Raw genomic sequence first — 25416 nt, 5'->3', positions numbered from 1 at the left:
TGGACAAATCGGACACATTTTAAAAAATTTAGATGACAATTATACAGCGATTAGTGCTATAAAAATGCACTGATTACTCTATAAATGTCACTGGCAGGAAAGGGGTTAACACTAGGGGGCGATCAAGAGGTTAACTGTGTTCCCTCACTGTGTTCTAACTGTAGGGGGATGGGACCAACTAGGGGGAATAGATTGTGTGTTCATACATTGTATGAACACACAATCAGTCTCCTCTCCCCTGAAAGAACAGGGATCTGTGTGTGCAAGGCTCCTGCTCTGTCACGAGCGATCGTGGGTGCCCGGTGATGGGTAAACACAAACACTTCCTGAACACAACCCTTCAACGTTTGGTTAAAGCAGGGCTTTACTGAAAAGCGCTACAAGTGTATGTAGGCATTGGGTGTATGTACGTCATACCCAACAGCAGCTTTCATTATTATTGCGAGATGAAGTCACTTCAAGATGATTAATCCATTACATTGTGGGGGGAAGGGGGGGGGGGGTGTTACCCTCTGTTAGTCATCAACCTCCTGCCTTGCTAAACTTGCAATATATCATTATCCTTACAAGAATCAAAAACAAACAGGCATCTAACAAACTCCAGAGTGGATTCATCTTTTTGGCTAGGTAGTGGTGGCAGGTGTGAATGTGAGCATGTATCCTCACATCCAGGCAGTGGCGGAAGTATAGGAGGTCGCTGAGGTCACCATGGCGACTGGGCCCCTTGCTGCAGGGGGCCCTTGAGGCCCCCTGTATACTTTGATAGTAGGAGCAGCATCCCAGATCCTCAGCCGAACTGTACTCAGCACTGTGCAGGGAGCAGGTCCCACTGAATAGACCTAAAGTGAAAGCAGTGTGTGTTGTGCTCTTTATCTCCCCCTACAGTGCAGTACCCAGCAGGAAGAGGTAAAGTAAAGGTCTGATGTTTTTTATAAGACTATATCTTGTGTATGTGTGTTTATAAGTGTGTGTGCGCACGTATGCGAGTGCGCATGTATGTGTATGTATGCGAGGGGGCATGTGTATGTATGCAAGTGCGCATGTATGTGTATGAATGCGAGTGCGCATGTATGTGTATGAATGCGAGGGGGGCATGTATGTGTATGAATGCGAGGGCGCATGTGTATGAATGCGAGGGCGCATGTGTATGAATGCGAGGGCGCATGTGTATGAATGCGAGGGCGCATGTGTATGAATGCGAGGGCGCATGTGTATGAATGCGAGGGCGCATGTGTATGAATGCGAGGGCGCATGTGTATGAATGCGAGGGCGCATGTGTATGAATGCGAGGGCGCATGTGTATGAATGCGAGGACGCATGTGTATGAATGCGAGGACGCATGTGTATGAATGCGAGGGCGCATGTGTATGAATGCGAGGGCGCATGTGTATGAATGCGAGGGCGCATGTGTATGAATGCGAGGGCGCATGTGTATGAATGCGAGGGCGCATGTGTATGAATGCGAGGGCGCATGTGTATGAATGCGAGGGCACAGTGGAAGCGCTTGACGGGCACAGTGGAAGCGCTTGACGGGCACAGTGGAAGCTCAGTACAGCATCCAGCCTCATCCGGCCACGGTGTGTTTCAGTCTGTCAGACTGACAGGCTGCAGGAAGCTAGGCTAGATGCTGCACTCGTGCCTCATTTCATGTGCAAATCTTAGAGATAAAAAAAACGTACCTTTTTAATGGTGTATAAAGAACTGATAACAGATAGAACAGACATTAGGACAATGGCTGATGCATAGTAGTAGTATTCATCTGTGGTCCATAAAATAACACTGAACAGTTGAAAAATGTAAAAAGGGTTGAGAACCTGTGAATTAAAAAAATTATATATATAAAAAATTTAATAAAAAAAGTCCAATACAGTGAGAACACAACAGCACTTAAAAACCCATGAAAAAAGTTGTTAGCCTTATTATATGGCCCTTTAGAAGTTCTGATATAGAATATACGTTGTACTGTCTATTGTAACGTGGGATGGCAAAGTATACAACTGCATCAGGAAGCTATTTTATAGTGAATGTCAATCCTAAAAACAAACTTTTTTGCTCCCTGCAGATGATATCTTATTATTCCTCTCATCTCCCCAAGTATCAGGTCCAAACTTGCTCCCAATACTACATCGATTTGCATCATTTTCAGGGTTAGCAATAAATCCTAAGAAATGTCTGGCTCTCAACATTTCTCTCTCCAATATGGAACTGAGTGCTGCAAAAGTGGACCTTCCTTTTGAATGGCCAACTTAAAGCATACCATACTTAGGAATACACTTGACTGCAGACGTACTGGACCTATATTCACACAATTCTCCCGTCCTTCTAAAGCAATTGACAAATCTTTTAAAATCGTGGGCCCAACTTCCATTATCTTCCATTATCTAACCTCCAGCAAACTTTGGTTTGTTAAATAATAGGATTTTATACTCGCCATAACATTTGTACATCAAGAGACCCAAGAATTCAGATACTTTCAGGTTATACTGCCGCCTACAGGAGGATTGGACACTGGCAAACATAAAATCTGTGGGCCTGTCCAGAATGATCCCTTCTATACCCAGCAAGCTTCTGCTTGTTGCAGGCAATACCAAGAGCATGAATGAAAACCTGTGACCTGTGTGCCTCAATGGATAACAAGAAATTAATTTATGAGGAGTATAAAAATGTTAGTTTTCTTTCTTGCCCATTGAACGACAGCAATTCAGATACTCCCATGACATTTAAAAGCAATCCAACTGAGAAGTGGACACACAGCAACAATGGCCATGGGGCCCAACAGGAAAACTTAAGGCGGTTTTCAGCATAGGAGCTGTCTGAAGGATGTGAAACCAGATAAGGCCGAGCACCCTAGTAAATAGGGGGACCCACCAACACGCCCAGAGGACACAGAGAACATGTTCTTCAATACCTGTATAGAAAGGTCTCAAAAACAGTGAAAATTCCTCATGGAATGGAAACCTAAATCAATACTGATGAAATGGAGACAGATGGAGGTTCAGGCAGACAGACAATCCTGAAAGCAGGGTTCCTGAATGCCCAATGCTCCCACAAGGTAGGAGAAGGGGTTAAGCTCAATTAAATGATTTAGATCCAGTCAAATCGTGCAGATGTTAGGCACTAGCCAACAGGTATTGGAAGAGGACAGCCAAAGCAGAAACCTGACCATTAAAAAGTACTCTGGTCCATTCGTCAATTCGGCCCCTGTTTAAAGAAGGCCAAAATGAGAGCAACACAGAATCTATCCTGTAAGACCTTGTGGATACTGGATTTTTTTTGCAGCAGTCCCTAGAGGTGTCAGGTCTCTAAACTTCCCTGCACGTTAGCTTATGCATCCTTGCACAGATCGGTGCAGAAAAAAACCCCAGAGCAGTTGCATTCTGAAAAGCATTTCAGAGCCAAAAAGGATAAAACGTGCTTAGTGGCGTTTATTGTCTACAAGCGCTAATGCATATTATACACTGGCAACATCTGTATACAGGAAATTCCTATATGTACAGTTCAGTGTTCTTTGCTGCTTTTCCTGAGCCGTGTGGAGGCACTTTTGAGCTGGCTGCAAGCAACATGGCAAGTGATGTGCCACAGACAGTGCTCATTGAAGCACATACAGAACTCTGGGACTTGCCTCACACCCAGTGGAATGATAGAATCAGGAAAACAAAACTGTGGACCGACAAATCCCATCTGACACCAAACTGGGATCGCATGACAAATTCACAGAAAAAGGAGAAACGAATAATTCTGCACTCATAAAAATATGGATACAAAACACTAATCAAACCCTTGAACATAAAATATGTTGCACTCCACTCAGAATTTGCAATCAGTGACAACAATGACAACAATGATGCAAATATAAACATTAAACATAGTAATCTAGTGACAATATTACAATATTACAAAAAAGTGATGTGGAGATTTTTGAACTTCCACCATAGTCACAGTGTGCCCAGATGCTTTTTGCTGTAGAGGTTGCGGAGAAGTGTCCGACCTCCTTTATTGCCTTCGGGCCTGCCCAGTGGTCCAGGCCTTTTGGTGAGAGGGTAACATTTTCATCTCCTCGAACCTGGGTTTGCCCAATGATTCCCACCCTGAAAACAGAATTTAGGGGACTTTTCCGTCTCCAAATATGAGACGCGCTTGTTGCGCATAATATGTTTTTATGCTACTCACATGGAAAGGGGTCACCGACCCCCCCTATAGCCATATGGCTACAGTTAACCAACAATAGCCTCTCCCTTTATAAACTCACCTATGAGCTTCAGAAGAAGCCCCATTGGTTTGATACTGCTTGGGACCGCTGGCCACTAACCCACTTAATCTTGCCTCTGTTACTCCAGACAGTCACTAAATGCAACACCATACTTTGTATTATGACCTACTGTTTAATTTTCCCCATGATATTAGGTGTATCAGCTATGTTACTAGTCTAAAAAAAAAAAAAAAATTGTACTGAAAGTTGCAGCTGGGGGGTTTGGATACCAGCAGGGGCTGCCCCTTAGGCTTTTTCTTTTGGTGTACCTAGTGTCCTACTGCTGCAGGTGGCAAAATAACCCAAAGCTCAAGATCTAGAGATCCAGCTGTGTCCTTCAATGAATAGAAGGTTAAAAATAAAAATAAATAAATTATGCTTAGACTTTTCCCATCAGTGCTGAAGAAAATAGTTTACCCCCTATGACACTAGGAAAACAACTGAAATGTTGGGTAGATGAGGTTATCTTGGGCTGGCGCATAACATTTCTGTTTGCCAGAAGGCAACAGTATAAACTAACAGTATCTGAATTCCTCTCTTTCTCGCTGAACATCAAAGAAATACCATTGTGTTTTGCTACTTCTGTTTGAGAAGTGCAAAAATAAATATGTTAGTCTTGTCCAAAACTTAGAGCTGTTGTCCTATGCGGACTTGTTAGGTTTTCTCAAAGAGGCTATTTAGCCCTCCTTGTCATGGGAGTGGAAAAATAGCAAGACACTGAAGCCTAGTACACATCACTAGTGACTAACACTGATCGCTCCGGTCGGAGCCACTGTACCAACAATCCAACGTTAGTACAGTGGCCTCCCCCTGCTGAGCTATTGTGTTCTGACAGGGGGACACCGGGGAACCCCAAACTTTCCGGTCAGCCTTAGCAGCCAAGGGGCTTTTCCTAAACGTCCAGTTTGTCGGACCCGCTGCCTTACACACGGCCCCAAATGTCGAGACGGTTTTTATTGAACCAGCCAATGTCATCCAACATTGGGCCCATGTGTACTAGGTATAAGGGATGACACCACTCAGTCCACAAAAAGTTTTTGCTGTCAACCCACAACATAAATTTAATAGAGTTCAACTCTGGACAATAATTATATATATATATATATATATATATATATATATATATATATATATATATATATATATATATATATATATATATATTACATAGGGCAGGGCCTTTAAAAGCATAAACATGAGGAAATGTAAATGCATTTTAGAAATGTACTAGACCTGATTTGTAATACTTAAAACTCAGATCACAAAGTTGAAGGTGTTCTGGCCCAGCACAAAGGCAATGTTCCTGAAGGTGTGCCAAACATAAAAATTACTACTCAAGCACAAATATACCAGCACGCAGCAGGGATGAGCTCAGGCTTGTCGAGATCCAAGTGTTTCCACGAGAAAGCGGTTACCTTTATGTGCCAATCATAAGCAGCCATGCCCTGCCGCCAGACATTTACACACCCATTGTATACATGCAGCTGCGGGGGCAGAAAATGCCCTGGCCGCAGATGAACGACCCAGTACAGATCACAAACTTCCTGGAGAGCTGGTATTAGCTGAGAACACGCCTGAGCTCATCACTACCAAACAGTAATAATAGTTTAATAACAAGCTCAAGTTCACATGAAAATTCCCCACATCTCATACGCTACCCTCCTATCCTCTCACAAAAAAAACTTGTAATAAGTAGGATTGTGAGAAACCTGAAATTATGCCAAATGCACAGATGTAAAAATAAATACCGGTAAATATGATACACAGGAACAAAATGTTTTAAATTGGGATTTTGAATTTCAGTTCTGGCAAAAACCTATATTTTAAGAGTTAGATTGTACGGCTTTCTGTCATTCCACTGGGGAGAGTTCCCCTCTTTTTCTGCGACACCAGGACGAGGACCAAAGTCAGTCATACACTGCTAGGTTTTTTTTTTTTTCATTCAGCCAGCATGCGGGGGGGGGGGAGGAATTGAATGTAGGAGAGTTTTCCTGCATGTCCCTTCAAACAATCTATTTTTATTGAGTGGGGGTAGCCACACACTGATCGATCTGCTCAGTGAATGGCCAAACTAAGGGGAATAGGATCAATAAAGCAGGAAGACAAAAGATAACCTGACATATGGTCTAACCTTTTCTTGTCCTACTAACAACATTTTTTTTGTGTGTCAGTAACCCCACAGGCAGAATTTCCCTTCACCAACTCTTTGAACCCCTGTCATCAGGCCAGGAAATGAGAAAATATCCCCATAGTGAGAAATATATGACCATAGTTCCAAGTGGCTGGAGTTGGGCTTTAAGCTTTAATTTAAAAAAAGGTCACACGCAGGACGCCAAACTGAAAAGATAAGGTTTAGTAGTATATATTCCACCTACCTCCTTAATCAGAAGCTTAAAAAGAGAAGGCACTTTAACAGTAATTTCATTTATTCCATAAAATAATTTTCTGAAAAGAGAAAGAAAAAAAAAAAGAAAATCAGCTACATGCACAAGCTGTTTGTGATACATGAAAGCATTTGTTATACACAATAATACATGAAGGAAACTGTATCTTGTATAACCAAGGGCATTTAGGAAACAAAAATATGCCTTCTAGCAGACATAAAACTACTGCTCAACCTTTTAACCTCAGCATGACCACTGGCTGAATGACATACACATCACATGTCACAGTGAAAAGTAGACAAATAAAAAAAAAAAAAAAAAATATCCAAGACTAAAAGCAAATGTAAGACAGTTGTGTTCATCTTTGGTTTAGGCGCTCATAACAGCAAACGGTGAACTGTGACATTTGACAAAGCAGCTTTTTACCTATATCTGAGTCGCATCTTGGATAAACATTTGGTATAAATAAAAGGGACTCCCCAGCAGTTTATTTACAACAAAAGTAAATCTGTAGTAGGTTGTATACAGTATACAGATGTGCTACTTCACAGGGAGGTTAAAGGGCATCGCCCAGGCATGTTTTTTAAATTAATTTGTTATTTTTAATGTTAACTTTAAAGTATTACCAAGCTGCTTGCTGTGGGGGCACTCAGCAGGAGGGAGGAGCAGGAACACTTGCAAGGGACCAAGGAAGAGAAGGATCTGGGCTGCTCTGTGCAAAACCACTGCACAGAGCAGGCTAGTATCATTTTTTTTTTTGTAACAAACAAGACTTTAATATCACTTTAAGCCCAGTGAGGGTGAAACATGGCAGGGGAGCATAACCAATGGGCTGGGATCTGAGCTGAAGCCAGTTTTTCCATTCACCTTACATCGGATTTGAATACAGTGCATCTGCATGCTATATTACCTATCAAAGCAGATCAAAGTGCTACACGCTACAGGTTGAAGAAAAACGGGGTAGGAGACAACTTTGTTTACGTAACCTGTGCTTCAGACTCTGAAGCATTCTGCTACGGGCCAACATATATAAAGGCGCTAAACTAGGAGCCTCTTACTACTCATTACAGAAAATGCTGTGTGAATTTGAAAGGGATATCTTTACTCAAATTTGCTTTACAACACTGATTTCTTTTTTCACATGGCAGGTTTGCTTTTCATAGAAATGTGTGGTGTTAAAAACATTCAGGTTTTTATATGAAAATATATTATTGCCGACTGTACATTCTTTATAGCAAGCTGTTCCAGAGCAAGAATCGTGAAAGATCGACAGACACACACACGCACAAACATGCTGATCCTACATCTTTTTATTAAATATTTTCACATATAAATGAGTGCTAGAGGCATAAAATAATCCCCTATCCTATAATTTGTTTCTCATCTGCAGAAGGGTTTTTGTTTTCAGATTACTTTATACAACAATGTGTTGTAACAGGTTAACAGAATAATCTGCAGGAGACTTTTTACTTTCATTAACCTTTGAGAGAACACAACTAGGAATAATGCTAAACAGCAATCATAAACACTTGTAAATGCTTGCGTACATCTGATTTACAACGGTCAATGGTTTCTACATTGATAAGAAGTCATTGTGTAATGCAATAAGTCAGGGTTGACAAATTTGCTTGGAATCTAGGAGCCAGCTAAAAAAGTTAGGAGCCAGAAAACGCACCCCGTCCCGACGAGCTTGCGCGCAGAAGCGAACACATACGTGAGCAGCGCCCGCATATGTAAACGGTGTTCAAACCACACATGTGAGGTATCGCTGCGATTGGTAGAGCGAGAGCAATAATTCTAGCCCTAGACCTCCTCTAACTCAAAACATGCAACCTGTAGATTTTTTTAAACGTCGCCTATGGAGATTTTAAAGGGTAAAAGTTTGTCGGCATTCCACGAGCGGACGCAATTTTGAAGCGTGACATGCTGGGTATGAATTTACTCGGCGTAACATTAACTTTCATAATATAAAAAAAAATGGGGAAAACTTTACTGTTGTCTTATTTTTTTAATTAAAAAAAGTGTAATTTTTTCCCAAAAAAAGTGCGCTTGTAAGACCGCTGTGCAAATACGGCGTGACAGAAAGTATTGCAGCGATCGCCATTTTATTCTCTAGGGTGTTAGGATAAAAAATATATATAATGTTTGGGGGTTCTAATTAGAGTGAAGAAGATAGCAGTGAAAATAGTGAAAAATGACATTAGAATTGCTGTTTAACTTGTAACGCTTAACTTGTAATACCAACGGCCACCTCCAGATGGCGCCAGCTCACAAAAAAATGTTTTTTTTTTTTTTTTTTTCCCCACCTTGCCAAGTCGCCAGGACACCATTTCTAGTCGCCATGGCGACCTGGCGCCCGGGATTTGTCGATCCCTGTAAATAAGTGGAATTTTTTGTTTAGGTCACCAGCTGTTTTTAAATAAACTTTAAAAAAATCAGTACGATAAAACGGTGCGTTTTTAACTCCTTTGGTACTTTTATATGATTATCTTTTTCAATAAAGATCCTAATTACTACACTTAGAAGGCGCTGCTTTTTTCCCTTTTTTAAAACAGTGTGTGTGTGGTTCCTTTATTTTGACCAACCTCTCCAATTTTAATTGTATCTCTCCTCTCATCTCAGGTAACTAGCATAATTATAACATGTAGCCGATGAACACCAACTTTGTTGCAGTGTTAGATATGTGTCTGATATCCAACACTCTCCATGCTGTGCCTGTGCCACCACTCTCTCCACTACATCCTACTGACCGACAGCACCAAGTATAAAGATCAGGAAACCTAATGTCTTCGTACACACAAGATGATCACTAGCTTGATATCAGTAGTGGACAGGATTACCTGAGCTGAGATTGTTGGTTGCAGTGTAGGAGCGGGCTTATCGCAGGAGACAGAGACAGAATGGTGTGTTACAGCGCGTTTTAACGTGTTTCCGTGCTCGCTGTACCGGACTGGAAAGATACAGGGACACCAGTGTAGCCAGAGCCGAATGTGCCGTCTCCCGACTGCTGCGCTCTGTGACCTTGCATGGCCTCTCTGGAGTGTCCTGGGACTAGTTGGCTTGGCTGGCTGAGATACAGAGGTGGTGGACACATCGGCGACTGATCAGAACAGGAGTACAGTGGATCGATCGAAAGTGGGATCATTACTCATTCCAGACCAGTCCGGGAGGGATTACAGTGCTGAAAAGTGTGGAGAGTGTTTTGGTCTCCTGTCTGTGAGGCTTAAGGTATTGCTGTGGATTGGTGCTAAACAGAACTAGGCTGTGCCGAACTGCACTGAATTCTTTGTAGTTACGGCACAAGGGCATCCCTGGAGCCTGAAATACCAGAGCTGTAAGATTTGGTGTGAATAAAACCGAAGCTCACGATAACCACTAGAGCTATGCAGAGAAGGAATAGAGGGGAAGGAACAAAATCGGCCCAGTGCGCCCCTGATAGTAATGATCCATCCTCACTTTGGATACAGATAAAAGAAAAAGGTTTGAGGGAGAAATTGCAAGGGTCCTGTAGGCAATATGAGCGTCGAACCTTTGATAATACAGGACACACGCATATACCTGCGTAGATATTAGGAGAAGCAATATTTTCAGGAGTTGATCCCGAAGCCTACACACGTAAAAGGTACAGGAGATTGATGTTTGTACAAAGGGGGAGTGAGGAGGTGGTGAAGAAGAAAGGAATTGATAAAGAGACTATACAAAATGTACAGGGGGGAGAGCCAACTCTAAAATATGTATTCCAAGCAATACAGATATGTAACACTACACTAAGTGCGTTATCAAATCAGTTTCAGTACTTACGTGAAGAAGTTACCATTATACTTCATGATATGGAAAATGTGTGAGAGGGCACAACGGCTGTGGTGGATAGAGTCAGTAATGTTGAAGATACCTTGGCTTTTTTACGCAGCGTGACCTCAAAGCGGTGGGACTACAGTAAAAACATCACGCTAATTACATAGATAATTTAGAATACTGAGCTTTCCTGAACAGATAGAAGAAATTCTGTAGATTTCATGGAACGAAGGTTGCTGGAGATTTTTGATAAAAAAGCATTTTTCTTAATTTTTCTCTGTTGAGTGTGCACCCCCTCCTCCTGGAAAATTTCCACACTCGTTTATTGTAAAAATGTTACACTTTAGAGACAAAGACTTGCCCTTTATTCGTGCCAGGGCCATACAGATGTAAAAGGGCTCAAAAATGTCGTTTTACCCAGAAAATGAGGGCTCAATATGCAGAAGTTAAAAAGCATTTCCGCAAGCTTAAAATATCACATGGAATGTTATACCTGGCCAAGTTTAGGATTGTTGTTAAGGATGAAACCATTTTTTTTTTTAAACTCTAATGCCGCGTACACACGGTCGTTTTTCGGCATAAAATAAAAAAATGTAATTTTTCAGCATGTCCAAAAAAACACGTTTTTCCAACTTCATCATTAAAAATGACGTTGCCCACACACCATCGTTTTTGAAAAATGATGAACAAAGCGCAGTGACGTACAACACGTACGATGGCACTCTGAAGGGGAAGTTCTATTCGCCTTTGGGCTGCTTTAGCCGATTCCTTGTTAGTAAAAGACGATTTGCGCTTTTCTGTCTGTTACAGCGTGATGAATGTGCTTACTCCATTATGAATGGTAGTTTTACCAGAACAAGCGCTCCCGTCTCATAACTTGCTTCTGGGCATGCGCGGGTTTAAAACGTCGTTTTTGCCCACACACGATCATTTTTTACAACACGAAAAACAACATTTTAAAAAACGACATGAAAAAATGCAGCATGTTCATTTTAAATGACGTTTTAAAAAATGTCGTGTTTTTTTTCATGACGAAAAACGACCGTGTGTACGCGGCATTAGATTGCCACAATATGGCTGGAAAAAAATTAGCAACATCTGCATTCTAGCTGTAGGGACATATCCAGTTGATAAGATGTTAATCCTTTTCCATTTTTTGTCCCAATTACTATAGGCAGCTGGATGTGTGTTCACCTTCAAGCCCGGAATCGTTTTCTTTTGTACCCTTTTTTTTCTTTGGGGAAAATGTTTAGTGAAGGCGAGTGTGTTTTTTTTATTTTTTTGCTCCGTCTCCCTTTTTGGGCCTTTCATATATCAATTTTGTGATGGGCTACGCCGTGGCTATGATGAGCTATCATTTATACTTGAAGATTTTGTTTATGGTTGCATATCCTTCTAGAGACAGTAAAATGGAACAGCTATGTGTATTATATACCTTCATACCGGTGGCTATAGATATAATAGATAGGGATAATGGTCAATGAGCTTGCATTAATATCTTGGCATGTGAGAGGACTGAAGGACCCGGTTAAAAAAAGGACTATTTTTCCCCATTATGGAGCAATATAACTCATCAGTAGTCCGCCTGCAGGAAACCCATCCTACAAAAGATACTACCTCTTTATTACAAAATGCAAAGTATTCTACTCAATACCATTCTGTATTCTCTACATTTTCTAGAGGTGTTTTAATATCCACAAGGATACAATTCTCCTGCAGACAGACATTGATTGATCCCCAGGGTAGATATGTCCCATTAGTATGCCCCTTGTTTACCATTGCATCTATAATAATAGGATCAGTGTATGTTCCGCCGCCATATAATTCAGAGATATTGCAGAGGATTAGTATTAGTATATTTTTGGCTGAATATCCTGGTATCCCAATAATGATAATGGGGGATTTTAATAATGATTGTGATAAGAGTATAGATCGCTACCCAGTGGGTCCAAAGTTAGAAATCCCCTTTACGAGACCCCTGCAAGAAATAGGTCTGTGTGATATGCAGCGCCTTCTCAATCCTGGAATAAATGCTTATACTTGTTGCTCTTTGACTTATGGTACTTTATCTAGGATTGATTTGGCTCTGGGCACGGAACTAACGCTTCCTTTGGTATCAAATATACAGTGACTGGCAAGGGGGATCTCGAATCATTCACCATTTTTGCGGACCATAAATAAAATTAAACCACGCATTAAAAGTTACTAGTGTATGAATGCCTCATGGTTACAGGTATTAGGCCAGGGGAAACCCATGCGACAATTGCTTATGGATTTTTTATTGATAATGCAGACTCAACACCACCACAGTTGGTATGGGACACTATGAAGGCATTTCTAAGAGGGTTACTAATACGGCTATAAAGTAGATTTAAAAAGACAAGCAGGGAATGGGAAACTTTTTTGGCTGTAGAAGTACGACAAAAAGAAATTTCAATATGTTCGGAACCCTACACCTGGAAATCAAGCTATTTGGAAGGATATACAACTTTTATATAAAAGAATAGCTATACAGTTATATAAAAGAACAGCTATGGAAAGAGCTGAAAGGGAGCAATTCCATGTAAGAAGTAAGAAATGGCAGAGACATTCTTACAAGTATCCAACGCATCCTCCCATTCATCATCCTCCATCTCCCCCACATCGCCAGCCCAACGATCCTTTAAAGCATAGGCAAGGGCCGCTGCAGTGGGATGAAGCAAGGAATTCTGAAACACCGAAATACGTTTAAGTGGATCTTGTCCCATTATCCCATCAAGAATATCCATACGGTCTAAATTAGGAGGAACTTCACAAAATTGGGACTGGAGAGCGTGACGGAGCTGGAGAAAGCGAAAATGCATAGAGTGCGGAAGACCAAACTCCTCCCTGAGTTGCTGGAACGACTTCAGGGTAGATCCGTCGTAGACATCTGACAAAAACATCACCCCATGGCTGAGCCATAAAACATGGTCTGGTATAGATAGCAATTCAGGTAAGCAGGGGTTATCCCATAAGGGTGTATGAGAATGGGTAGGGGGCAATTTCAGTCTATGTCTCACTACTGCCCAGACCTAACAATGAGTGTACAATAATTTCCCAGTCTCCCAACCCCCAGGGCTCAGCAGGGTCTCTAAAAATGATCTGAAAGGGGTGCGTGTACCCACATGTCTGAGGGGAGCATACCAGTGTTAAATAACGATCTCTGTCCTGTTTATCTATATGATAGAAATGGGATAGCTACACAGCCAAATAGTATAAAGTTAAAGTCGGGCAGCGCCGCACCCCCCAACTCAGTGGGGTTCTTCAGTACCTGCCACGACAATTTGTCGGGAGCTACCCTATACAAAAGGAGTTGAGAATAGCTTCAATAGCCTTAAAATTCTAAGGGGCAAATAAACCGGTGCGTGCCATAAGACATAAGAACTAGGGAAGTAGGACCATGTTAATTAAGTTCATACGACCCATAACCCCAAGGGGTAGCTTAGCCCACGTTTGTGTTTTGGATTTCAGGGTTGCAATAAGAGGCTCTATATTAAGTTTAATAAAATCTCCCGGGTAGCGACTAATGACAATACCTAAATATTTCATGGAGCACACCCTGAAAAGGGGAGGGGAGGATTGAATTTCTGTGGGGATACTTATGTCAATGGAAGGAATTTGGGACTTGTCCCAATTGATCTTCAACCCGGAATAACCACCAAAAGTTCGTATAACCTCCAGGGCCGTCTGTAAGTACGGTCCAGCATCTGCCAAGTACAGCAGCATGTCGTCTGCATATAGACTAATCAATTCCACCACACCCCCACACCGCAGGCCCCGAATACCGGGATGCGCTCTCAAGGTAGAGGCAAAAGGCTCCACAGCCAATGAATACAATAACGGGGATAGAGGGCAGCCCTGACGCGTGCCCCTAGATAAAGGAAAAGGGGCAGACACCCTCCCGTTGACCAAGACCCTGGCGCTGGGACCGCTATAAAGAAGTTGAATCCATTTAATAAATTTAGGTTCAAATCCAAACCTAGCCAGACACAACCAAAGGTACTCCTATTTGACAGAGTCGAACGCCTTGGCGGCATCAAGAGACACCACACCCCTGTAGCCCATCTGGTCGTTTGCGGCCTGTAGATTCATGTGAAGTCTACGTAGATTATACGCTGTATTTTTAGCAGGCATAAATCCCGTCTGATCTGGGTGGATCAGAGAAAGGATTACAGCGTTTAAGCGCAGCGCCAGGATCTTGGCCAAAATCTTCACATCCAGTTGGAGAAGGGATATAGGACGATACGACTCGGGGAACTCAAAATTCTTACCAGGTTTGGGTATGAGCACAATATAGGCTTCAGACATGGAGGGGGGTAGAGAACCAGATTCAAATATATAGGAGAATAATTTGTGAAGCCTAGCATCTCGATCTGGGACTGAGTAAGCGCAGGCAGGTCTATGCTGGCAAAAAGTGTCTCTAAACCTTCCCTTGGGTGAACGGCCGCAGAAGAGTATAAAGATGCAAAAAAGGAGAGGAATTCTCCAGCCACCATATCAGGGTCAGTAACCAGCTCATTATCAGCGGTTCGAAGGGAAACCACCGTAGGAGGCTTGTGATCCAAATGAGCAAGGTAGGCCAGGAGACGTCTTGCCCGTTCTCCACAATCATACACTCTCTGCTTACTATAAAATATTTTCCCCTCTGCCTGTTCAAAATGAAGATTATTTACCACCTGGGCCTGCAATTTTAGCCAGTCAGGAGGGGTTATTAGTAAAATCTTGTTCCATAGCCACCAAAGACTGCTCCGCCTGTCTGGCCATCTGAGAAGAAGTTTTCCTGTATCTAGCTATGCGTTGGGATAAAAACAGACTGGCGTGAGACTTAAAGGAGTCCCAGACACATCGAGGGGCGCTGTATCCTTATTAGTTTGAAAAAATAAATCCCATTCTTTGCCAGCCCCCTCCAGATCAGGTACGACTGAAAGCCAGAAGGGATTAAAGTTTCCAAGTATAGGTTGTGGGGAAAGAGTCGAGCCGAAGCTCAGCCCAATAGGGGGCATGGTCAGAAAGGACACAAAAATTGAATCCCAAGTCCCCTAGTAATGGCAGCAAAGATCGGGACACCAGGATAAGGTCTATACGTGACATGGCATTGTGGGTGGCTGAGAAACACGAAAATGCCCTATCCCGAGGGTGGCGATGTCTCCAAGTGTCCACCAGATTCAGGTCTGCAAGTAGCTTGCCAAATCTGGTGACAGGATGGGCCTGACCGTCCACAGGAGACGATGACAGCCTGTCCAGGTCCCTATTCGATACATTATTAAAGTCTCCTAGCCAGAGAGCGGGCACCGTAGGGAACTGGGCCATACCGCTCCATCCGGGCAGGCCAGCAAAACCAGAGGATATCAAAATTTCTCATTGAACACCAGCTAAGTACATTCTTCAGCATAAAATAAACAGTAAAATCAGCACACCAATAAAAAAAAAAAAACTTAAACAGAACCCAAACGCTGGGGTGCCCAGACGTGTGACACGACGAACAACAATTGTCTGCATCAGACCAGGACCGGACAGACCAGGGAAACCACTTTAGTGCATTAAAGCAAACATTACAGTTGAAATTGAAAAAAAACGAGACCCGCAAGGGCACTCGCAACTAGGGGGGGGGGGGGCGGCGATTATCCACTGCAGATCAGGCAGCAGCACGAGGAGTGAGACCACCAGACCTAGATCTCCAGGATGACAGTCAGGGGGAACACTGCAGAATATAAATGCATGAGTCCGGGGACCTTGGTGTCATGACGGGTGGTATTTAGTCATAAAAGTCAGTAGTGTAGGGCTACCATGTAAGTACATCAACGGGAGACCGGACGGGAGAAGAAAGAGAGCGATCAGGCATGAGGGGGGGGGCAGTATATGCGAGTCTGTTCCAAGATCGGGGAAGAAGGAAGGAGCCACAAACTCTGCAAGATGGGTAGTTCACCCCCTGGGCGGGAATCATCATAGGGGATCTCAAGGAGAGGGGAGAACGCACAGTACCTGCAGAACAAGTAGTAGTCCGAAGCTCCTGGGAAACTGAGAAAAATAATTGCCAGGTCAGCTCCCACGATGCACGCCAGGTAAAACCCGGCGGGCTTTATTCCAAGTCTCAGGCAGGTTCACGAGCAGGGGCCGCCCTATTCTCCAGCCACGCGAAGACAGCCTCCGGTGTGTCAAAAAATTGCGCCCTGTCCTCACCAACCACCCTAAGCCTAGCCGGGAACAGCATGGCATAGGAGTAGTGTCGGACCCGCAGTTGGCGTTTGGCTTCCGTGAACAGGGCTCTCTTTTTCTGGACGTCCGCCGAGAAGTCCGGGAAGGCCTTGATCTCGCTGTTCTTGAAGGGAATATTACCCTTTAGCCTAGTAAGTCGCAGGACAGCGTCCCGGTCCTGGAAATTCAACCGTTTAGCGATAAATGTCTGAGGCGGTGCGCCCTGAGGAGGGGGTTTTGCCGCCAATCTAGGGGCCCTTTTAACCACAAAGGAGGTGAAAAACTCTGCACGGCCGAACGTAGTGACAAGCAGATTCTCCAGGAACGACGGGGGATCAGAGCCCTCCTCACCCTCAGGCAAGCCAACAAAACGCAGGTTACATCTTCTGAGACGATTTTCCATATCATCCTGTTTGGCCATAACCATGGTAAATTCTGTGGTGACCTGCAATGGCTGCACCTCATCCTCCACATGGCCAATGCGAGTTTCAGTCTCTGTGGCATGCTCTCTGAGTTTCTGCAGGTCCTGGTGGAGGAGGGAGACATCAATTTTTACCTCCTCAATCTTGCCCATCAAAGTGCTTTTGCAATCAGATATAGCCTCCAGCACTCTAGCGTTCGGGTCAGCAGAGGAAGAGGAGCCGGCGCCATCTTCCCCTCTCAGCCTCCTTTTCCGTGAGACGGAATTTAGCTAGTTTAGCAACGGCATCCGACTTTGCTTTCGGAGGCGACATAATCCCTGATGGTGTAGGGTAGCAAGTGACCCAAATCACAGCAAATAAACAGGCAATAGCAGCCCCAGGATAGTCAAGAACGAATAGATAGCAAGCGGATCTCTTGTGCAGGACTCCTCACACCATGCCGGTCCAGGCCACGCCCCCACGAGCACTGTATTTAAAAAATCCTACCTCGGGTTGCGAGTGTTGTCTTGCAAAACAAGCAGGATTCAGGCCAAAGCGGTGTGCAGTACCGCGTTTGGCCTGGGGTGGGGGTGCCGGAGCCGAACTGATCGCAGACGTTCGGAAATGCACGGAAAGGCCAGAGGACAGCTCGTCAAACTTCAGGAACAAAGTCTTTCTGAGGTTTGCCGAGGTCAGCCAAGGTGTCCTCGGGCCTTTCCGAGGCTCTCCGGAATGTATGTATGTATGTATGTATGTATGTATGTATGTGTGTGTCCCAGGCCTCTGCCCTGGGACTCATACATAAAGTATGTCAAGAAATAAGACGCATTATGCAATATAGTAATATTTCAGTCTATTCCCCCTATGGGGAAATAAAAACTATGAGGAAGTGGGCAGACTAAAAGGGTTTGAAGTATGGAGAGAAAGGGGGATAAAAATATATTGCACAGCTCTATACAGATAATATATTAAAAACATTTCAAGATTTGCATATAAAAAAAAAAAAAACACTTCAGTCAGTTTACAGATAACAAAGTTAAGATACAAAAAAGGAGGGGAAAATGAAAGGGTAAAGTAATGTTATTGTTGTATGTATTTGTATGTGTGTTTCACAATGTGATTGTGATGGAGAAAATGTTTTAACAAAAAGAGATTGAGGGGAAAAAAAATGGTTTGGAAACCTTCCCTCCTGCATGCTTGTTCCGTGTTAGAAAGCAGAAGAGGAAGGAAACCTATTACATCACGATTTAGCCTCATCCATCATTCAGACCTGCTCAGCTAAAGCATGCAGAAAATTATTAGCCACCCACAGATACAAAAATTCAACTCTACGGAAGTAAGGACACTTTTTCCATTCTCCTCTACTATCTTTCTATTCTTTGATTTTCCCATTTCTTTTTATATGTACATGGTACTTCTGATACTATTAGAAAAGTAAATAAATACCTCCTAAATAAAGCATCTTTTGTTACACCGATATATTTGTTTATGCCGGTCTATTGGATTAGTACTGGCATTGTCCAGGAGGCGTTGCTCTGCCTTTGTTTATGTACATCTGGCTCATCTCTTTAGTGAGTATAGGGTATTGGAAGGTTATGTAGTAGGGTTTTGCACAATAAATGTTAATATCTGCAGGTGATTGGTCCTCATAGACATGACATATGGAGATATTTTGCACCAAACTCTGGCGATATACCACTCCATTGTTGTCACGATGGACATTTTGTGCCGTCTGCGGAGCCGAAAGCCATGTTGGAGCCGGCTCGGCGTGTTACTGCGCATGTCCGTGGGGTGGTTGTGAACCAGAGCGAGGCTTGGTTTTGCTCATGTCTGTTTAAATAGAGGTGACGCAGTGTGCCACCCGTGCCCCAGGACGAAGTAAGTTATTACGAAACGGACGTAGGGCGGAGCGGCGTACCGACGTCACCTCAAGCTCCAAATGATCCCCCAGCAGGACGGGTGTCTGGATTTTGTGTACCGGCCGGCACACCAGATTTAAGGCCTATTTTTCTGCAACATTTGTAAGTGTAACACCAACTCTTTTAATAAACTTTTTATACGTTTAATGCGCTATGTGGAGCTATTGTTGTCTCTTGCATGTCAGGTGTATATGCTGGTGATCCATAACTATTGCTGGATGAGATTCATAGCTTAAAGAATGGATTTGTTTGAGCTGCGTGGCTGGAGTGAGAACCTTGATTATATGCTTCTAATGATCCCCTGTCATAAGGGATCTTGGTAAGCTGGTAAGCATCTATCCATGATGTGAAACAGGTTAGCTTTTTTGTCCCCTATGTCCACTTTCTACCATTGATTGCAGTGTTGCATGAATTTTTGGATGTTATACAGCTTTGGATTTTATCCTTTGTTCATTTTGTTTCAATAAATTGCCTATCAGAGTGCGGCAGTCCAGGAACATTTATTTTTTCCACTAAGCTGGTAAGGAGCCATTTCTATTGATTGGTGGAGGATTCATCACTTTTTGGACACGTTTATTCATTAGATTTTGGATTTCGGCACAGAGCACTGGTGTTCAGCATTTATTGACAAATATCATTCAATGCACTACGGACTATATTATTTTTGTTATACAGTTTTTAGTTCAATTTTTTTTCAATCCATTTATTTTTCATCAACACAATTTTTAATGGTTACTTTATATTATATATTTATCAATTGGCATGAGATGCTCTATACTATTGGACATATTAAGTATTACATCATTATATGCCATTAGTTATATATTTGTATACCACTGTTTTGATTTTTTGGTATTTCTAATTTTGGTGATTTATTCTTTCTATTAGGTTTATCACATGGTTAGGGGGTAGCGCGATTTATATATTTTTTATTTCTATATTAGAGAAGTGCCTGGACCCAAAATACCTGGTCAATCAGATGTTTGGACCTATCCCTAGGAGGTTACTGGTTATAAGATGGAGGTTGCGTTATATAGAGCTTTTCATAGATGTTCATTATTAATGGTGCCCTAGGTTTTAAGGGCGTTTATATTTCCCACTTGAAAAGGCAATATTTCCCTCCCAAACAGGGTCCCCAACATCATAGAGCTGGTGTGAGCCGGCCTAAACCAACTACCTGGACTGTCAATGGAAATAATGGGCAGTCCAACTTTGTCATTAGTTGCCTTATGCGTATTAATGTTGCTGTGTATGTAACATTAGCAAACTACTGTTTTTGCTATACAGTAAAACCTTGGTTTGAGAGCGTTTTGCAAGACAAGCAAAATGTTTTAATACATTTCTCCTTGATATTTAAGCGATGTCTTGATATAAGAGTAGCGTCATGTCACAACCGAGTATATAAAAGAGGGAGGCCCCTCTAAGTGTAGCAATATGGTTACATTTAATTAAGGTACAACATTTAGCAACTTATTGCCTCTCTGCTCTTTTATACCCTGTAAAAAAAAAATCTTTGATATACAAGTGCTTTGGATTACAAGCATGTTTCTGGAACGAATTATGCTTGCAAACCAAGGTTTTACTGTATTTTGTACTTTTTTTTTTTTATACCTTGGAAAAAAGAAACTTACTAAAAAATAATTGAAACAGAAGTTCAAGGACACCATACCATGTATGTTTTCAATTAAACAGATACAGTCATTGTTAATTGTTATTTTCCTTGTTGTATAAACTTTCAGCAATAACATTATATAGGGCTTATGTTCAGTTTAAAAACAAATCGTTTTTTGTTGCCATGCCTTTGTGCTACAGAAACATGCCGATGTCATTCATTTCAGCAAGTGATCGTTCCTTCATCTCCTGAAGAATGTGAAAATGTTATCAGCCAATTTATCCCTGCTCAAGTTACAAGGACATCTTTTCTCATGGATCATAAACCATGCAGTGTTGTACAGTTTCTTTAGATAACGGGCTGGTCTTCCTCATATAAACTTTACATACACTTACATAAAACTTATAAACGTTAGGGTAAATGTGGCAGTTGGTATATCTAAGATTTGAGCTGAGAAACAGGATGTAATCTCATGTAATCTGGATAGCGAATGATTTTTGGCAACTGAAAACATCACCCCTAGCAGGCCCACCTTCCTCCTAGAAACACAAACAGCCGACAGTAGTCCAAAACTAATTAAATATTGATGTTCATTATGGAAGCCGGTGCTGTGGGAAAACACAGCCAGCAGTAAAACCCTTTTCAGGACATCTGCTAGAATTTATGGAGCAAACAGGATGGTGTGCTTAATAGCAGGCTTGTCATGAGAGACATGGAGGCTGTCAATTTAGCTCCATCTGCTAGTTACCTGGCTATCTCTGGATCCAATCATTTGCTTTGCAGTGCCATTCATTACAATGGCGGCAACCAACCGCATCAAAATGCATGGTGTCCTGTGCAATGTGCTGCAAAAAATTATGCCGGCATTATGCTTTCATGCATTCAGATTCTGTTGCAGTCCATTCAGTGGAAGGCAAAATCTAAAGTAACTCTAAAACGACTCCCTCCCCCATTCTAAGCATAATCTGTCTAACCGTGCAACGAAAAGTCTATGGGTGACGTCATTTCACAGCTGATATCGGCTTACACACAGAGGGTGCCGCTGGAGATCGGACTGAAGCCGCTTCAGAACAGGCAAGTATAGCAATATTTTCTTTACTGGATTAGATAGATTAGTCTTAGAATGTGGGTGGGAGCAGATTTAGGCCCCTTTCACACTGGGGCGTAAAGCGCTGCTAGCTTTAGCGACGCTTTACCGCTGTTATAGCAGCGCTTTTCAGCTGTTAGCAGATAATAGCGCCCGTTTCAATGAGCCAGGGCAGTATACCGCCCCAAAGATGCTGCTTGTAGGACTTTTTCCCCCCCATTCTGCGAGCGCACCGCCCCAGTGTGAAAGCACTGGGAAGGAAAGCTTTTGCACTGGGGTGGATTGAGAGGCACTTTTTAGGTGCTATTTTTAGCACTAAAACTACTGAAAAGCGTCCCAGTGTGAAAGGGGTCTTGGAGTTAGGTTTTGCCTTTACTTCCACTTTTAATGAAGTGCCAAAGCAGCATACTACAAACCACCTCAACACTTAAAATGGTATGTGTTGCCATGTGAATGGGCCCTGAGTTACCAACCCTTAAGAGACTAGTTTGGTCAAACTCAAGTGTATGCTTGTTATGGTAAGTGCCTCAAACTATTAAAGTTGATGTGCATGGTGTAAAGTTACTGTGAATGGGCTCCCTAATGTACTAAAGTTGCATGCACTATTTTTGAAATGCTGTGCACAGTAAGTGTTACAGTGCACTGTGATGCATTTAAAGTTGGGCAGCATAGTGGTGTAGTGGTTATCACTTTCAAAAGGGTCACTGGTTCAAATCCCGACCACGACACCATCTGCCTGGAGTTTGCATGTTCTCCCTGTGTCTGCGTGGGTTTCCTCCGGGTACTCCGGTTTCCTCCCACACTCCAAAGACATGCTGGTAGGTTAATTGGATCCTGTCCAAATTGGCCCTGTATATGTGTGTACGACTGTCCCAAGCGTGTCACAATCCTACAGGGTAAATGACCGCAGCAGCCAGAAAGACACTGGCTACAAAAAGAGCCTAGAGGCAATTCAGTTTGCATGTGTAGCGCTATACAAGTCATTCATTCATTTATTATATTGCAGCTTAACAATTCTTAGGTGTAATGGTTGTATTCATTATTTTTTGGCTTTCTTTTATTTTCACCTAGTGATCTGTCTAGCAAGTCTGTTTTTCAACAGAACAAGCTGTCCTGCAGATGTAGTAGTTAGAGGGTTGAGACAATCGGTTACCACTGACAGGGGTTCTTACAATGATCAATGATTTTATGTAAAACTTTTCACACACAAAAGAAGAAAATGTTGCTGGACCGGCCTTATAAAGTATTAGCTGAAGTTTGGCTTCAATTTGTTAAGTGTAGTTAAATCTGATAGTACATCGAAAGCTGGCCATACATTGATCGGATTCCCCCTTCCACACATACGAGGTGAATGTAGAAAACCTCCCCACTGTGCTTTTGTATTCTTTCAGCTGGGACTCCTCCACTATCAGAATACACTAATGAGCACTAAACCTGATTGGCTGCATGTGCTGATCAAACAAAAATGTACCAGCAGTCCCAGCAGAGAGTGAGAATGGACAAAGATAAAAAGAAATTCAAGCTAAAAGGGATTTTTTTCCCCCAATATTAAAGTGGTAGTAAAGTCATTACTACCACTTAACTACAGGTAAGCCTATATAATAAGGCTTACCTGTAGGTAAAAAGAATATCTCCTAAACCTGTACGGTTTAGGAGATATTCCCCTCGCAATGCGCCGCTAATTGCAGTGGCGCATGCGCAGCGGGGAGCCTCAGCTAAAGGGCCGGCAGCCGCTGGACCTTGCCGGATTGAAGTCTCCCACGCGCATCGCCGGTATACAACCACTTTAAGTACTGGTATATCATGAAAAAAAAAAAACATATCCAAGGCTTACAAAACAATACCATATGCATGCATATTTGTTTATATGGAGCCTAGAGATTCTGAAAGCAAACTTAAAGTTTCACTCCAGGTAGATATAAAACATGATTTAATGCCAATTTAAACTCCTTTCAAATGAAAATTAAGTGTACTTTCTTTTTTTACAAGCCTTCGGTTTTCCCTCCACTGCAGAATTTAGTGAGGGGCAGCAAAGAAGCTAATCAAACTCTTCCACATGCACATCTGCTGAGACGGTGCATGTAGACGAGAAAAAAGTAGATTGAGGCGCGAATTAGTGTCATGCTGCTCCTTTAGGCTGGGTTCACATATGAGCACGCAGTGGCTCACAGCAGGAGTCTGGTGAGTCCTCGTTCACCATTTCAGGTCCAAATTCAGACCAAAAGTTGCACAGGGCTCCTGTGCAAATCGCATCTGAGCCGATGCAAAAATATGTAAACCGGTTCCATAAAGAGCCTGCCACGATCCCCTGCTGTGTGAATTGGACCAATTCGCACTATAGTGTGAACCCAGCCTCACTGTCCAATGAGCAGACAGGGATGTAGTGTGGCCATTCTGGCTGTGCTGTGTAAAAGAGGTGTACGATTCACAAAAGTGGCTGAATAAAATTACAAATTCTTTGGCAGAGAAGATTGTTCAGTTTTTTTTATTTAAAATGTATTGATCACCGTTTGTCTGAAGTTCATCTTTATCAGCACTAACAATGAGCACCTGCAATAGTCATGTTGTGTAATTAACATACCTGTAATCATGTATTTCTTTACTTAATCCTTTGTTGTGCTCATTGTGCAGAGTAGAACAAGAAACCCCTTCGTCCAGACCCCTACAAAGATTGAATATTGTCCTTGATTAAATAGATCTTAGATGAGGAAACGTCTCAGGATAGATAATCTGGCTTATTCAATAAAAGAAAGTGTAGTAATCCATAGCAACTAACCCACTGTTGGTTATCTCTGTTATTGGACCCCAGAAATCAGATTGATGGGTTAAAATGCTTTTCAACTTGCCTTTACTTGAAATGTATCTATTACAGCACGAAAACAGCATGCGCGTATGAACATGTTATTGCTTTATCCAATTTCTTCAGATTTACCAAAAACATGTAATGTGAGGGTCTACCTTAACATTTTATACATAGATGCACAGACACACACATACATACTATACATAAACGCACACAATCTGTAGACCCACCACTACATAGTTGCTGGTAAACCTTCTAAAAGACCGTATAATCATAACGCAAGTCAAAATCTGCTAAAACACGATTGTCAGGAGATCTATGCAGAAAGAAGAGGACGCGGAGAAGCCAGAATTTCCTATAAGCAACAGATGAATAATGCCACTTACCCCAAGGAGCTGAATGCTTGGTGTAAATCATTCCAGAAATAAGTCACACTGTGATGAACAAAATAACGAACCTGTTGAACAGATGCAGAAAGGTCAATCAGTCTTTCAATTAAAGAGGATCTTAAAGCTTTATGAAAAAATGAAATACAAATAAAAGTCAGCAGCTACAAATACTGTAGATGCTAACTTTTAATGAAAGGACACTCACCTGTCCAAGGATCCAGTGCCAGTTCTTCACCCATCTTTGGGGCCCAGGCATCAGCATATTTACCAAGGGAACCCTGTTGTGAGTCTTTGAGGCTTCACAGCCAGCTTACCGCTGCACATCGGTTCGTGAGTGGTCCCACAGCCCTCTGGGAACTGTGTTATGTCCCAGAAGGCTGCAGGCCAAGAGAGGGGAGCCCAAACTTCCGATCAGATCGCCTGGGTGATCTGAGTTGAAGTAGGAGTGTGTACCTGTGAAAACCAGATACCCATTCCCCCAAAAAATAAACGTAGTAAGGAAAAAAACAAACACCCAGTTTATCCCTTTTTGTAGAAGAAATACTAATACCTTTGGTAATT

General features: G+C 42.4%; 1 protein-coding gene across 3 annotated transcripts in view; it reads right to left on the bottom strand.

Moving 5' to 3' along the window:
• The window catches only part of ATP13A3 (ATPase 13A3), a 156796-nt gene that overhangs the window by 83280 nt on the left and 48100 nt on the right, over positions 1 to 25416 (bottom strand). For all 3 annotated transcript variants that reach the window (XM_040349508.1, XM_040349511.1, XM_040349509.1), the window contains exons 5-8: positions 24853 to 24923; positions 24245 to 24325; positions 6625 to 6694; positions 1680 to 1814 (exon numbers count right to left, since the gene is read on the bottom strand). In XM_040349508.1, the coding sequence (XP_040205442.1) occupies positions 1680 to 1814; positions 6625 to 6694; positions 24245 to 24325; positions 24853 to 24923 (357 nt within the window). The remainder of the gene's footprint in view (positions 1 to 1679; positions 1815 to 6624; positions 6695 to 24244; positions 24326 to 24852; positions 24924 to 25416) is intronic.

The sequence above is a fragment of the Rana temporaria genome, chromosome 4 (genome assembly GCF_905171775.1).
Source record: "Rana temporaria chromosome 4, aRanTem1.1, whole genome shotgun sequence".
Taxonomy (NCBI): Eukaryota; Metazoa; Chordata; class Amphibia; order Anura; family Ranidae; genus Rana; species Rana temporaria.
Note: the sequence above shows the minus strand (reverse complement) of the source record. Positions and strands in the feature narration are given on the sequence as shown.